The 15159-nt window shown below is 40.2% G+C and overlaps 1 protein-coding gene across 5 annotated transcripts in view; it reads right to left on the bottom strand.

The window, feature by feature from the left end:
• Window positions 1–391: 391 nt before the first annotated feature.
• Window positions 392–15159, bottom strand: part of ALDH18A1 (aldehyde dehydrogenase 18 family member A1) — a 42025-nt gene continuing 27257 nt past the window's right edge. For 4 of the 5 annotated variants that reach the window (XM_067465883.1, XM_060768175.2, XM_060768176.2 and 1 more), the window contains exons 6-18: window positions 14077–14235; window positions 13639–13729; window positions 12919–13043; window positions 12512–12656; window positions 10852–10925; window positions 9680–9779; window positions 8526–8746; window positions 7011–7148; window positions 6261–6456; window positions 5988–6109; window positions 5167–5353; window positions 4867–4962; window positions 392–1838 (exon numbers count right to left, since the gene is read on the bottom strand). In XM_067465883.1, coding sequence (XP_067321984.1) covers window positions 1657–1838; window positions 4867–4962; window positions 5167–5353; window positions 5988–6109; window positions 6261–6456; window positions 7011–7148; window positions 8526–8746; window positions 9680–9779; window positions 10852–10925; window positions 12512–12656; window positions 12919–13043; window positions 13639–13729; window positions 14077–14235 — 1836 coding nt within the window. In that variant the 3' untranslated portion in view covers window positions 392–1656. The remainder of the gene's footprint in view (window positions 1839–4866; window positions 4963–5166; window positions 5354–5987; window positions 6110–6260; window positions 6457–7010; window positions 7149–8525; window positions 8747–9679; window positions 9780–10851; window positions 10926–12511; window positions 12657–12918; window positions 13044–13638; window positions 13730–14076; window positions 14236–15159) is intronic. The other variant, XM_060768177.2, reaches the window with a different exon arrangement.

The raw sequence follows: 15159 nt of genomic DNA, 5'->3' as shown, positions 1-15159 counted from the left end.
CACAACTTAAAGGAAGGCAATGGCAAACCTCTCATCATAAATTGTGTCAAGAAAATATATAAGAGATTCACCATAAACTGGAGTTAATACCAAGGCGCATAATAACAACAAACACTATTAGATCAGTGAAAGGTAAATATAGTCACATATTACAGATCTCATCAGGACACACACACGGCCGAATTATGACCAGACATACACTTGGTATATATCACTGCATAGGTGACTGCAAATTGAACTATTATTATTACTCATTTATTTATTTTTATCCCGCTTTTCTTCCATGGGTGGGATTCAAAGTGGTGAACAATGGTTAAAACAACAGAAATTACATGACATAAAAAGCACAACATCACAACCTCAAATGATACAGAAAGTACTGAAACCAAAGTGATTTTGCAAGTGAGTTTTATTTGAAAAAACAAGTAATTTGAAAAATATTTTCACTCTTCCAGGAGAAACAAAATTCTATATAAAATCCATGAACAAAAAATATTTGATACAAAGAGTCATAAAAGGGTCATCATCACGTAGTAGCTCAGAGACTGAGAGAAAAAACATGGTAGCATAAGCTTTCATAGAAAAAGCCGACTTCCTCAGATGTATCTCTAATTTGCAAACTCATATTCCAGACAAACACAGCTACGTTTTTGAATCATGAAAACAATTATAGTTATTCAACTATGATTCTCTTCCCCTTATTACCAATCAATTAGTAACTGGCCACAAGAAGCCTTGCTTGGATAAATCCATTAACTTGGAATATTTATTAAAGTGGTGTAATATTTTAAATAAGACATATATCAGAAGAGCACTTTCATTGTAACCTCTTTCAGATTTCTAATCTCCAAAGGAGGCAGAAAATTCATTCTACGCACTAGCTCCTCAAAGTAAGAAAAGGAACAAAAGAAATTCTGGAATTTTCGGAATGGAAAAAGAGACATTAAAATCAATAAATAGGTTCACTACCAACCCACTTTGTGGAGTAAAATGAGTGGGAAATGGCAACACCAAAGGAAGGTCAAAAACTAGGTCGGCAGCCCCTATTAAAATAAAGTCAAGCAGTCCAGGTCAAGCACAAGAAGGCAAAGAACCAAATCACGAGGAGATATGGAGGTCAAGGCAGTCCAGGTCAGGGTTAGAGAGTTAGCAAGTCAGGCAGTCCGAGTCAAAAATCAAAGAATGAAAAACGCTAGTCAGAAGCAAGGTTCTCAAGCTGCTGCTAATGGCGGCGGAAAAAGAGAACTGGAGCCTGTGGCCCCTCCCACTGGCTACTTATACTCAGAGGGAAGAGTGGGCGGGGCCTACCACCAAAAATGTTTAATAGAATTTCTAGAAGGTTTCAAAAACTGTTCTGCGCAGGTGCAGAAATTACCATATGTGCAATTCACAGTTGACCACGACAGGGAACCGTTCTTTTCTGAAGGAGCAAAGGAATCCTGATCTGTACCTGCCATCCCCACTGTGGTGCTGTTTGAGTGGGAGAAATAACTTGAGCACAAAATACAGCCTCCAAGTCATCACTTTAAGCAGACCCTAAAGTTTTCAGAAAGCCTATATTGCAAAAAACTCTGCATTCTGGGAAGCGAAGATCCATCCAGATTAGGTTCTGAAACCATAACGTTGTCCATAAACACCCATTCTCCACTTGAGCGCTCAGTTGATGTTCCTCTGAGGAATAGGAAGGTTTTCATGAAGGAATTTCATGCTTCCTTGCTCTGAGAAATCAGAAACGATGTGGTTCACCCCTCTTAGCAACCATTTGGTCGTCAACAGCCCCTCGATTCCCACTGGCCCACGGGCATGGATGCGCGATGTGCTGATGCCAACCTCAGCCCCTGCATCAGTAGGACATGGAGAAAGGCAAGAAACTGAGTGAGGAAAAGATTATCCAGTCAATGTCCAAATGTATCTCCCACTATGAACCATCTCAGAGGCTAAGATCATCTGGGGAGGCCTACTCTCGGTCCCACCCCCCTTGAAGGTGTGACTGGTGGAGACAAGAGACATGGCCTTCTCATTGGTGGCTCCTCGACTATGGAACTCCCTTACCAATGAAATTAGATCAGCGCTCTCCTGCCTGGCTTTCAGAAAAAAGGAAAAACTTGGCTATGGGAACAAGCCTTTGGGCAGTAAGCAATACAAGGAATGATCAGGGATTATGTGCAATTGATATGTGATGTTTGGAACAGCCTTGGACCATGATTATGTGATTTTAATGTTTATATTAATATGTTTTTTATGCTTTTATTGAGTTTTTTTGAGAATAAAAGCATTTGGTAACAAGAAAAATACAGCACATTTAACTGTTAGGTATTGTAACGCTAATGGCACTGTTTGATTCCTGCACAAAACACAAACGAAATGGGCCATGTCAGCTTAAAAAAAGTTTGGATGCTCCCAAATGTTAACTTTATATTAATATGTTTTAAGCTCCACTTTTTAATGTTTAAATGTTGTTACATTTTTATGATCTAATGGATAGTTATATGTTATTGTTGTTTTATGTTAGGTTTCATATGCATATGAAGCATTACATTTTCCTCTAAATATCTTAGAAACCACTTTGAGTCCCCCCCCCCCCCGGGTGAGAAAAACGGTATACAAGTGAAGTAAATAAATAATAAATAAATCATCATACATCATGTTTTCCAGTCCAAGTGCTCCAACGCTTTAATTTCTCCCCAACTTTCTTTTGCCCTTCTCATACTGTCTTCTAGCTGCCAGTCAATTTTTCTGTTTCTGCCTTACATGACAGAAGATTCTTGTTTTGATGCAGTGAAGGAAACTGAAAGGCCAAGCAGGTATCTCCTCTATGACCAACAAATTGTGTAGATCAAGTTCTCTTTCCAGTGGAATCATCACCTGGAGCCCCCAATGGCACAATGGGTTAATCCCATGAGATGGCAGGACTGCTGACCAGCAGGTCAGCGGTTCGAATCTGGGAAAGGGGTGAGCTCCCATCTGTCAGCTCCAGCTTCCCATGTGGGGACATGAAAGAAGCCTCCCACAGGATGTTAAACATCTGGGCATCCCCTAGGCAACATCCTTGCAGATGGCCAATTCTCTAATACACCAGAAGCAACTTGCAGTTTCTCAAGTTGCTCCTGACATGAAAAAAAAGCAACTTGAACTAAACTGTCCATATGCTCACTGCAAAAGTCCTCATTTTACCCAGAAGTTAATGTATTAGTTTTTACAGATATCAGCAGCTGTTCCCTTTTTGCTGCCAACCTCCATCAAACAGAGGTATAGACAACCTCCATTTTTCAAGGGCTTGTTTTTAACAGATCAAAATGATGGCCACCTATCACTCTATCAACCCTAAGGCTGGCCTTTTGACAGCTGCTGCTGCTTTTTTTCTGTCAGGCAACTTAGTGCAGTCTTAGTCTACTCAGTGCCATCTAGTGACCAATCTTGTTTTTACAAGCTAAAAAGGCAATTCTACTTTTCGACCATTTCCATTTTGGGAAATTTCCCTGATTCCCAACCGGTCAAATAAGCAAGGAATGGCTGTACAGTAGCGATTTTAAAAATCTAAAATTTTCAAGAAAAGGTGACCAAATGTCCACATAGATATCCATATAGATTTGATGTCTACCTGCCACATGTTTAGATGTTGAAAAAACCATCAGTTTCAACTGAAGACACTGAAACATACCTAAACATACTTTTTATATTTTATTTTTAGTGTTTTATCAGGGTTTTTTATTTGATGATGTTTTCATTTTATTTTTTATTTTTTTGCTATTTTGATTATAATGTTGTTTTAGATTGTCTAATCATTAGACTCTAATGTGTCTTGTCCTGATGTAAACTGTTTGAATTGTTTTTCTTTTGACACTGAATATTTGCCATACTTGTTGGAAACTGCTCTGAGTCCCTTTAGGGAAACAGGGCAGTCTATAAGTTTATTATTATTATTATTATTATTATTATTATTATTACATAATTCATTGATCCTTTATATTATACATGACTATAAAATAAGGAGCCCCTGGTGGCGCAGCGGGTTAAACCCCTGTGCCGGCAGGACTGAAGACCGATAGGTCGCAGGTTCGCATCCGGGGAGAGGCGGATGAGCTCCCTCTATCAGCTCCAGCTCCTCATACGGGGACATGAGAGAAGCCTCCCACAAGGATGATAAAAACATCAAATCATCCGGGCATCCCCTGGGCAACGTCCTTGCAGACAGCCAATTCTCTCACACCAGAAGCGACTTGCAGTTTCTCAAGTCGCTCCTGACATGAAAAAAAAACAACAACAACAAACTATAAAATGAGATCCTTCAGATGAAGTTGGACCCTTACTCTTATCAGCAGAGTCAATGGTGAGGAATGATGAAAATTGTAGACCAGCACCATATGGAGGGCCATGCTTTGCCACAACTGCTGTAACCATGTAATCACAGGTTAGCCTCTACCTTTTGCTCAGGGATATTAACAAAACTCTGAAGCAAGAAGACTCTCCATGAGGGGTGGTCAATATATGTTTCCCAAGCTGCCTGACATGATGAATCAGCAATGATTTTCTTCTCTACTGGATCATAGACAGGTATTGTGTTTGTTTCTATTTGCTATACTTGTTTGTTTGTTTTTCCTGGAAACTCATCAGGAACTAGTTGTCAATGGTTCATGGACTGATACTGATCCACCGATCATCTGTTTGAGTAGCACTGCTCTAGGTCACTATGTTTGTAAGACATTGAAGCTTTTACAGAGATCTCAGGAAAATTTGTTTTTACTGAAAAATTTGTGACACAAGAAAGATTGATTCTCTTCTCCTGGATTCAAACAGTTTCAGTTTCTGTCAGACTTTCTCATGTGATCTCAAGCAACATGGGACACTTTGTCAAAGCTCTCTTACCTAGCCCAAAGCGATAGCCATCAGAGAAACGGGTGCTGGCGTTCCAGAACACACAAGCGCTATCCAGATGCTGAAGGAAGAATTCAGCTGTTTTCTCTGAGGAAGAGATAGGGAAGGAAAACATTCACGTACCCTGCTTTACAATTGAACAGTACCAGGTGGAGCCACAATTCCATTGTGGCAGCAATTTGCTTAGTTCTAAAACAGCCTTCCAGGTGTTTATGGGATTTGTAGATCAACGCATCTGCAAGGCACAGGGTTGGGAAAGGCTGCACTAGGAACAGTTACTTTGCCACTAACCATTTTCTGTGATGATGACATCCGTATGGGAGCTCCCATACTTGTGGATGTGTTCAACAGCATCCTGCGCACTGTCCACGACTTCAATACAGCACTCCAGGTCCCCATATTCTGTGCGGAGGGATTTCACCTCTGAGGGGCTGAATGTCAGATATGAGGCAAATTTGGGGCCCGCATGAATTTTCACCTAATACACAAGACAAAGCAATTCAGAGCATATTCCTCTTGCAAGGATATTCTACGCAAAGACAGGCTGAAGGGCTGCAGTTTAGTGATAAATGTCCAGTTCACTTCCTGATGTTCTCCAGGTAAGACTGGGAAAGACCTCTGTTTGCAACTGTGGAAAGAAGCTGCCAGTCAGTGAGGCCAATACTGAACAAACAGTATGATTTGGCATCACAACACCTTCTGGCCCTCCTGAAGTGCTTTTCCAGAAAATGCTCTTCCCCTTCTCACTATGGGACAAATGTGCTTGATCAGGTTTTCTGGCCCCATTTTCATATCTCCAAGAAGCATAAGCTGAGATGGCCCCAGTAGGAACCTAATTTCTCACCTGTTTGTTTACTATTGCATTTCACTAAATAACACTAAAAGCATCTCGCAATACCCCAAGACCTGACTCCAAGGAAAGTATGTTTTCAAGTCGACACATGCTATTGCATAACAATAGTGTGATCAAAATCTTTATGCAACAAAAGTTGGGTCATGGGGAAATTGACCAGGATTTGAATCTGCTGTACCCCATGAGTCAATGCATCAACATGCCGAAACATGCCCTCTCATCTCTCGCATTCTCTCGAGGTCGGTCATTTCCCACTGACCTGTTCCACACGCAGCATATCAATGATCTGGTCAAACACAGGGGTTCTCAACAAATCCCGGTGGATCAGCAAGGTCTCCAGGGCATTGCAGGCTGCAGGATATTCACATTTTGAGTCTCTCACTGGATGAAAGACAGGCAATTGGTTACACACATAAGTGAATGTTAACAAAAAGCAGCAGAATATCTGAAAGAATTAGGCTGATGAGGGCATCCCCATCTCCGTCTACTCCATGACTCAGCCCCTTTAGAAAAAAGACTTTTGTCCCCTCACCTATTCTGGTGACCTTCTCAACACTGGCTTCCAGATCCACATACACATGACAAATCCCTTCACTGTGACCCATTACTGGGATTCCTTTAGCAGCTTTTTGGATATCTCGTACCAACTGAGATGAGCCACGGGGGATAATCAGATCTATCAGCTTGTCTAAACGACAAAGGTCTTCCACCTCTTCCCTGGTATTTACCTGTCAAAACCAAACCAGGCAAGTTACAGAAAGTTTGTTCTTAATAAGTAAGGTACATGAGAAATTACTTTCAGTATATCACTGGACACCATTTTAGAGCAGAAAGGGTCCGGGTGGTATACTTTGCTCATCTCTGGTGTAAGATTGTAAGAACTGAAGTTCAACAACATCTGGAGGACATATATTCCCCTCCACTGAAGAAAGGTGAGGAATGAACTAGAAGAAGGCTTGCTTTGCTTTCAAGTTAATGTGAAGTAAGATTTAATCATGTCAAAACATTTTAATCAAAACAAAACTTCCTCAAATGTAACAAGTAAGTCTTATTTGCCTCTTCTCGGGAAACATTTTTATGAAATCCTTTCTATCAGTTGTTCTGTCTCAGACATAGATTACACACTGATCAAAGAAATAAACATGTATTTTTAGAAGAATGGAGCATGTGGATTCTCACCACCACTGGCAAGAATATATCTAGTTGTGACATCATCAAGAGGTCACACTTCCCATGCTTTTAGTGTTTTCTGCCCCCACAAAGCTCTTTTCTAGAAACTCACCAGCTGCACAGCATCCTTCACACCATGGATAGAAAGCGCTTCCTGAGTCAAGTGATGAAGGAGTTGATTACTATATGATGCCTCTTTCCCTCCTTTAAGCAACAAACCATTTCCACTAGCAATAGCCAATGCAGATACCTATCAGGTGTGGGGGGGGGGGGAGAGATAAATGGGCAGGCAGACAGAGATTAGCATTCGGGATCACCTTTACAATGGTAGCAGAATTTTCAGTTAGAACTTTTGTCAATCTAATGACTTCCAGATATAACAACAACAACAACAACAACAACAACAACAACAACAACAACTGTAGTTTTTTCCGGGCTATATGGCCATGTTCTAGAGGCATTCTCTCCTGACATTTCGCCTGCATCTATGGCAAGCATCCTCAGAGGTAGTGAGGTCTGTTGGAACTAGGAAAATGGGTTTATATATCTGTGGAATGACCGGAGTGGGACAAAGAACTCTTGCCTGTTGGAGATAGGTGTGAATGTTTCAACTGACCACCTTGATTAGCATTTGATGGCCTGGCAGTGCCTGGGGCAATCTTTTGTTGAGAAGTGATTAGATGTCCCTGATTGTTTCCCTTCTGTTGTTTTGCTGTTGTAATTTTAGAGTTTTTTAATACTGGTAGCCAGATTTTGTTCATGCTTGCCATAGATGCAGGTGAAACGTCAGGAGAGAATGCCTCTAGAACATGGCCATATAGCCCGAAAAAACCTACAACAACACAACAATAAATTTGCATTTGTTAACCATCTCTTCTCAAGGCTCGAGGTGGAGAACTACACAGTTAAAACACATTACCATAAAATACATACATTAAAACACACCATCACAAAATACATATATTAAAATGCATAGTGCAAGGATTAAAATAATAATAATTATTATTATTTATAGACCGCCTTGCCTCCCCAAAGGGACTCATAAATACAATACAAATACATATATTAACTTACAAAAATAATGTAAATTTAAAATTCACAAGTTAAAATTGACTGTTGAATGACCTGCAAGAAGAGATAGTCTTCAGTTCTGTCTTGAATGTTGACAGCTTATTTAGCTCTCAAATTCTTCTTTTGGCAGGTCATTCCACAGATATGTGGGATTACAACTTTCATCACCCTCAGTCAACATATTGAAAAATACATAACAGCAGAAACTACTCAGATTACAAACTTGAAATCGCGTCTTTCTGAATGAGTCCCACTAGGCAAAACAAGACTCTTGCATAAAGTGCAATACTTTAGCACTAAGCCGAGGGTGCTTACAGAAAAAATGTCATTACTAAAAGCTAAATATAATGGCAAATAGAAGACAATATATGAAATAAAGTACACAGCATCAAGCTTACTAGAAAACGTCTACTGACTCATTCTATCCTAACTATATCTTGCAAAAGTGTCACCAACATATTTGAATATGTTTATTTCCTGCCCAAGAACAGCAAAGCAAGAAAGTCACAATGAGAGTGAAAATACAATATTTACTTGACATCTCTGTTTCACAAACCTGGGGAAGACAGTCGGGTCGAGATTCAAAAATTACTAGTAAAACCCCGATGGGTACAGTCACTTGCTCCAGCTCCAAATCCTTTGCGATTCGTGTCCTTCGGAGGACTCGGCCAACACTGTCCTGTGAAGATGCTGCAATCTGACGTAACCCAATGGCCAAACTATTCAGCTTGGAAGTTGACAAACTGAGTCTCTTCAACAGAGGCAGTGCCAGTCTTCCTGAAATCGAAGCAGATGTCAGGATACATGTTATCAAGTTGCCAATTGTAGCATCAAAGCTAACGAACAGGTCAATCCACAGCTCAAGTCATGGCTTCACAATATCAAAACAAGGTAAGAGAAAGAGAATTTTCCTTTTGTTTTGAGGAGGGAAGATTCATTATCATATTTGGAAACACCTCTGGCTTAATCTGGATTGCGACAGACACAAATAACAACTTGATGTGATTAGCAATTAGATCAAAATTAAAAAATGAAGAGTGTTTGCTTGACATCGAAGCTTATGTCTGAGAACAATATAAGGTGACAACATTGAGAAACAAACATTGAAAAGAGAACCTCTCACATGTCACCCTTTTAACAGTCTACATTTTTGCTGCTCTAACCAACTGCATTCACAACTTTAGACAAAGAAAAATACCCTGACATTGCAACTAGAGAAAAGAGTAGCACATCGTAGCAGAGAGTGTCATCCCAAAATAATGGGAGAGATCAGTGACTGCTGCAATAGCTTACTGCACTCATGCAGTAGTATAATGCACACTTGGGTTGTGTACCCATAGAGTTTATGGAAAGTGCCTTGTGCAGAGTTTATAGTTTCTGAGAGTTTGTGGAATGCACTTTCTATAGAGCTATACAAAGAGTCTGAACAACTCTGGGTTAGTTCTAGGACCTAGTTCTTTTGGATGGAATAGATTGCTTATGGGAAATTACCCAACCAAAACAGCAAATTGCAATTTGGGTTTCTGACAGATGCAGCCACTGTATGTTTGTTTCCAGAATTTCTTCATACAGTCACTGAATTCTACTAAAACTAAATGTAAGAACCTGAGATAAGTTCTGCTTCACTTTGTGGCCTGATGAGAAATTGTTCTCACATCACATATAGTGATGCAGAACTGTCTTTCAGCTTCCTTATTCAACCTGTCCTACCTTTGCTCTCAGCTTCTTCCAGATCCTTTCTGTTGGCCTGAAGAATCTCTTCTCTCTGGTCTGTCAGAAGGTCAGCAAGATGATAGATGATTTCTGCTCTCTAGAGGAAGGTGTACAAGAAACTATCAGATAGTGTGGTGAGTGTAACCAGCTCTCTCCCAAATATACCAATATCACAGGTATGGTAATCTCTCCTGGTGACTGCCAAACCTGTACATTCATTGCCAGGACTTTTGCCTTATCCTTAAGACTGTTAACCTAGTTTTCAACCATGGGGCTTAATGTTTATCTAACCAGTTTGATCAGCAACTCAATTTATTTCCCGATTTCCTGAGCACTTGCCCTAGAAAATTGCCCTGCCTTCGCTTTTTTATGTACATGAAGATGAACAGCTTAATCTTTGGAATTCAAGATCGGGATCTTGCTACTTGAACTATAGTTGTTGCGATCTCACAAAATATTATTCAAATCAGCCCTATGCACTTCAAAATACCTGAACACTGCATCAGGAGCCTGAAAATGCCTATTTCAGTTCCACACAAGCAGAAAAACAAAGGTCTGAGCTGCTAGCACAGGAATGGGGAAACTTCAGCTCTCCAGGTGTTTTGGACTTCAACTCCCACAATTCCTAACAGCCTGCCAGCTATTAGGAATTGTGGGAATTGAAGTCCAAAACACCTGGAGGACCAGAGTTTGCCCATGCCTGCACTAGTGGGTCAGCAGTCAAGCTCAGAAAGCCATATTCAGATCAAGGGATCATAAACTTTGCCAGCCATTTACACCTTCCTTCAGCTCTGATTCTCAAACATACTAGAACCAGTGAATTAGCAGTTGAATGACATGCAGACATTGTAAACCCTACTGATTCAGTGGCTCAGCTGTTTTCGGGACAAGCAACTTGGCCTCAGTAATTGTTTTAAACAAACAAAATAGTGTTTCTTAATTATGCTTACATGTTAAAACACAATAAAAATAAAAGTATTAACAACAGGAAATAAAGATTAGATTTGGAAATTATTTTTGCAGATTTCCAGAGTACCTTCTTTTCCAGCTACACATGAGAAGCGTATTTCAGCCAGATTCCAATTCTAAATGATTTTATTGTTGTTTTTGTGCACGTGCATATTAAAGCTTTTGAATGCTCTGCATTAGGTGACCAGTTGAATAGATACCTGTTCAGGCTGTAGTGCTGCCAAACTCCTTCCTCCTGTTCGAGCCATTTCAGCTTGCTGCTCCACTGTTGGACCTTTAAAAAGAATGAAGGGAGATTGTAAGAAATGATTTAAAAATATCTACATTTGAAATACAAAGCACATGGCTGAACTATACTTGGCATATATGAAAGCTGTTATAGACAATGGAATTGAATTTGCATATCTGAAAGCTGTTGTAATATAGCTTACTCTTGAATGGAACTCAACTGAGTTTTATACATTTGGTGGAAACAATGCTTGAACTTGAGGAGATGCATTTGGCCTCACATTGCTTTGGCTTCATCCCACAGTTCTACCTGTTATAAATAACTTTTCAATAACTTTAAAGCATAGGTTCTTTTTATTGCAATTTTCCAAAAAGAGAAAGCATATCAGAACTTCTGCATTTTTACACAAAGAATGACATTGGACATACAGACCTATAGATTCTGTGTAACTACATTGAATTCACAAACATCCTACAGTTACATTGGCTAACAAACAAAAGGGGAATTACCTTTTCACTCAGCATTCACATTACCCACACACATTCACTCATCCTCATGCATACATCACCATTTCCTCACACTGTCTCCTGGAGAAGAACATCTCTTAGGCCAGACCCTGCTTTCCCTGCAGCCTGCCAACACACAGCTTCAAAGCTTCCGAAACTTCCAAGAATAATGCCAAGGATCAGATCTCTACAGCAGAAACTGACACCCTGCAAACGTAACATGACTCCAAAAATTGCACTCCTTTCTCTTTCCTTGAGAAAAGGAGGCAAGTGTCCAGAATCCTGCTTTCCATAGCAGATCTGACACTCTCCAAAGGTGCATCATCTCTCTCCTTCCCATGGAGCAAAGAATAGCGGGTGAACAGCACAGCTGTCTGTCACACTTGATAATTGTATGGTCTCTTATACAGAAATATATTTCTTGCTGATGTTGTTCCAAAGTTGTAAATGAATGATAGATGTTTTTCAGCCTGAAATAACCTGGCTTCATCTCTTCCTGGACAGATGCTGACTCTTCTTAATTGGTGTTGGTAAACATAAGGAGCCTTGTGTTGACTTCCTTCTTAACATAAGGAACCTTGTAAACATTTCCTTAACTTAAAGAGCCATTGCCTCTGATAATGTAAACACGTTGTTTTTCCTCAAAAGTTAATCAGTCAGAGTTCATCAATGTCAACTTTAATTACAGTCCAGCAAGCAGCCAGTTAATGGTTTAGTCATTGCAGGCCTTAATCTTCAAAATGGTGTCTCCAAAATTATTAGCTCTCGTTTATTCATTCATTCCTTTCATTCAGTTCATTCATACCCACACATATTAAATCTACATTTATCAAATCTGAACATATATTTCTTCACATTTGTGGCCCTATCCTCAAATGAAATTTGTCACATAAAGATAAAGGCCTTTGGTCTAAAGCAGTGGTTCTCAATCTGTGGGTCCCCAGGTGTTTGGCCTACAACTCCCAGAAATCCCAGCCTGTTAGGATTTCTGGGAGTTGAAGGCCAAAACATCTGGAGACCCACAGGTCGAGAACCACTGGTCGAAAGCCTCACAAAGATTTTGTTTCCTGTCTAGGCACTCTTGAGCCTTCCCTACAAACTAAAGCCGTGATATTTTCAACTTACCTGCAGGTTTCACCTCTGAAAAAAAGGTGCCGACTTTTTTCCCTTCTACAATGTCAGTAATGACATGGCCAGAGATCTTAGGGTGAGTTCCATTTGCAATCACTACTGAGGTACCTCCTTGGAGAGCCCACAAGGCTGCTTTCACCTACAAGGGAGAATGTTTTAATGTACTTTTTAAAAAACTAATAATGTACTTTAATATAATCCAAGTGCAAAACTGCAGGTCCAAAGTTACAGTCTCTCGTGGGCAGAGAATGGACGTGGCTATATCCTAATTCCTTGTTCATGTGACTACTGCTGTTTTCAGGGAGTTAGCCTGAAACTGCCAGCCATCTCACATACTTGTTAAGTCCCATCCTCTTTCCCTCACTAAACAATCAAAAACAAGACAGAATGACCCAACCAACCTTGGCCTCCATGCCACCCATCCCCACTCGCGATTTGTTTCCAAATGTCACGGACTGCTGGTCTCCGGGGTAAAATATGTCAATGAGCTTTGCATCATCTGATCCTGGAGGGCTGTCAAAGAGACCTAGAATGAAATGATGACAATGAGTGAGCAGCAGTTCATAAAATCATAGAATCATAGAGTTGGAAGAGACCTCATGGGCCATCCAGTCCAACCCCCTGCCAAGAAGCAGGAATATTGCATTCAAATCACCCCCAACACTTCCTCAGCTTTATTGTGTCAAAAAGTACTTTGTATGTACTTGAGCTCTACTTGTCAGGAGTGAAGCCACTGGAACATCTTCATGACCAGAATTGTATTGTTAGGACTGAACCTACAGTCCATTCCACAAGATTTTGCACAAAGGCATAGCAAGAACCAAAATTAAGAGTGTGAGGTCTCTAATGCTCTTCTTTCTTTCTGTGGTAATCTGACTTGGAGAAATACAACTATTTCAAAGGTTAGCCCTTCCTCTTCAACCCGAGCAAGTAAGGTACACCCTACACCTTAGTTTCTAACTAATACAAAAAAAAAAAGGCATTGCTAGACCTTTTCAGGGGTGATATGTGAACTCTGGCCTAGGACCATAAGCATCACAGACAATTCCCTGGAGCATAACTCTGGGTGGACTGCACGGCTGCACTTTCAGTTTAGCTGGATAATGAAACAAGTCTTGTACCCTCGACATCTGAAAGAATGATCAGCAGGTCCGTCTTCATTTCCACGGCTAGCCGTGCTGCTAAGCTATCGTTGTCCTTCACGCTGATTACCTGAAACACATATGGAAATCAGTAAATACTAGCCAGGTAAGAGTTTCAGTATACCCAAACCAGTTTCTAGAATACCAAGATGTAACTAAGGCATTCTGCACTTTTAGCATTTGTGTAACTGAGCTTTGCAAGCAACACCAAATACCATCTCTAATGCACTGTATCTACAAGCAGAAAGACAAGCAGGTCAAGCCCACTGGACTCCAAGCCCCACCATGCCCAACCAGTCACCTTGAAGGATCCAGAGTACCACAAAGTTAGTGCACACCGCAATCCAGACACAACGTGTTAGCAGATCCACGAGCAAACCAGCAAGCACCAACCACCCACTGTAAAGCTCTACCCACGTTTACCCCCTGTAGATCACTGTTTGGTTCTGGGGGAGGAACCACAGCATCATTGGTGTTGATGATAGGAACAATGTTCATCCGCAATAGTTCATGTAACGTCCCATTTAAGTTTCGACGCTTCTGTTCATCATGAAAATCCAAATTGGTGACCAGTATCTGGAAAGAAGAAAAAAACTGTCCTGACGAAAATTATCCAGTATTAGTTTCAGCATGAGTCAGTCCAACAAGTATGCACTAAAAACCTGAGATAGAGTATAGATTTTCCCCAATTCTCACACCCAGTGACTCCAGAATGGCCCTCTCCCTGCTATCCTTCTGGTGGAAGGCGACAACTTTTTGTTCAAGCAGGCTTTTAAAAAAAGATTTTTAAGATCAAGTCAGGAGGTTTGAGGTTTTAGCTATGAATAGGTTTTTAATCAGTTTTAAGGGTTTCTTTTTAATAATGTTAATATTTAATTCTATTTTAATTTTGTATATATTTTGGTGTTAAAACTGTACTGCATTTATTTTTCTGTAAGCTGTTTGAATTTCTGTAAGCTGTTTGAATTTCAAATAAGAGCCATTATGTAAAATGCAATATAATGAAGATGGGAAACCCACATTAACCAGAAGTGAAATCTGAAAGGTCATTACAGGCGTACAATAAAAGTGCACAGAAGCAGAGCAAAGAAAAAGGGAGATGAACATCATGCTGACAAGTGCAGGACTAAGAGAATGCCATAGGATTAGCAGGGGTTCCTGATGCATATTATTATTTGTTCATTTGATTTTTTTATTCACCTCTACCCTTCAAATGGGGTGAAGGAGGCTCACAAGAAAACTAAAACTAACTAAAGGGTACAGATAAAAGTATTAAGTAATATCAAAACACAACTAAAGAAACTACATCATTTAAATATAAAGTCAATTCCTTAGCAAGCAGCCAATTGCTGGAAAGAGGCAGTTGGTGAAAGGCCAACAAGGCCAGGTTCTCCTAGAAGAGAGTGGCACCATCTGGGAATTGCTATTGAGAAAGTTCTCTTGTGTATCTGCACCAAATATGCTTCTGAGAATGGCAGAAAAAAGAAAAAGATTACACAG

This window comes from Anolis sagrei, chromosome 3 (genome assembly GCF_037176765.1).
Source record: "Anolis sagrei isolate rAnoSag1 chromosome 3, rAnoSag1.mat, whole genome shotgun sequence".
Taxonomy (NCBI): domain Eukaryota; kingdom Metazoa; phylum Chordata; class Lepidosauria; order Squamata; family Dactyloidae; genus Anolis; species Anolis sagrei.
Note: the sequence above shows the minus strand (reverse complement) of the source record. Positions and strands in the feature narration are given on the sequence as shown.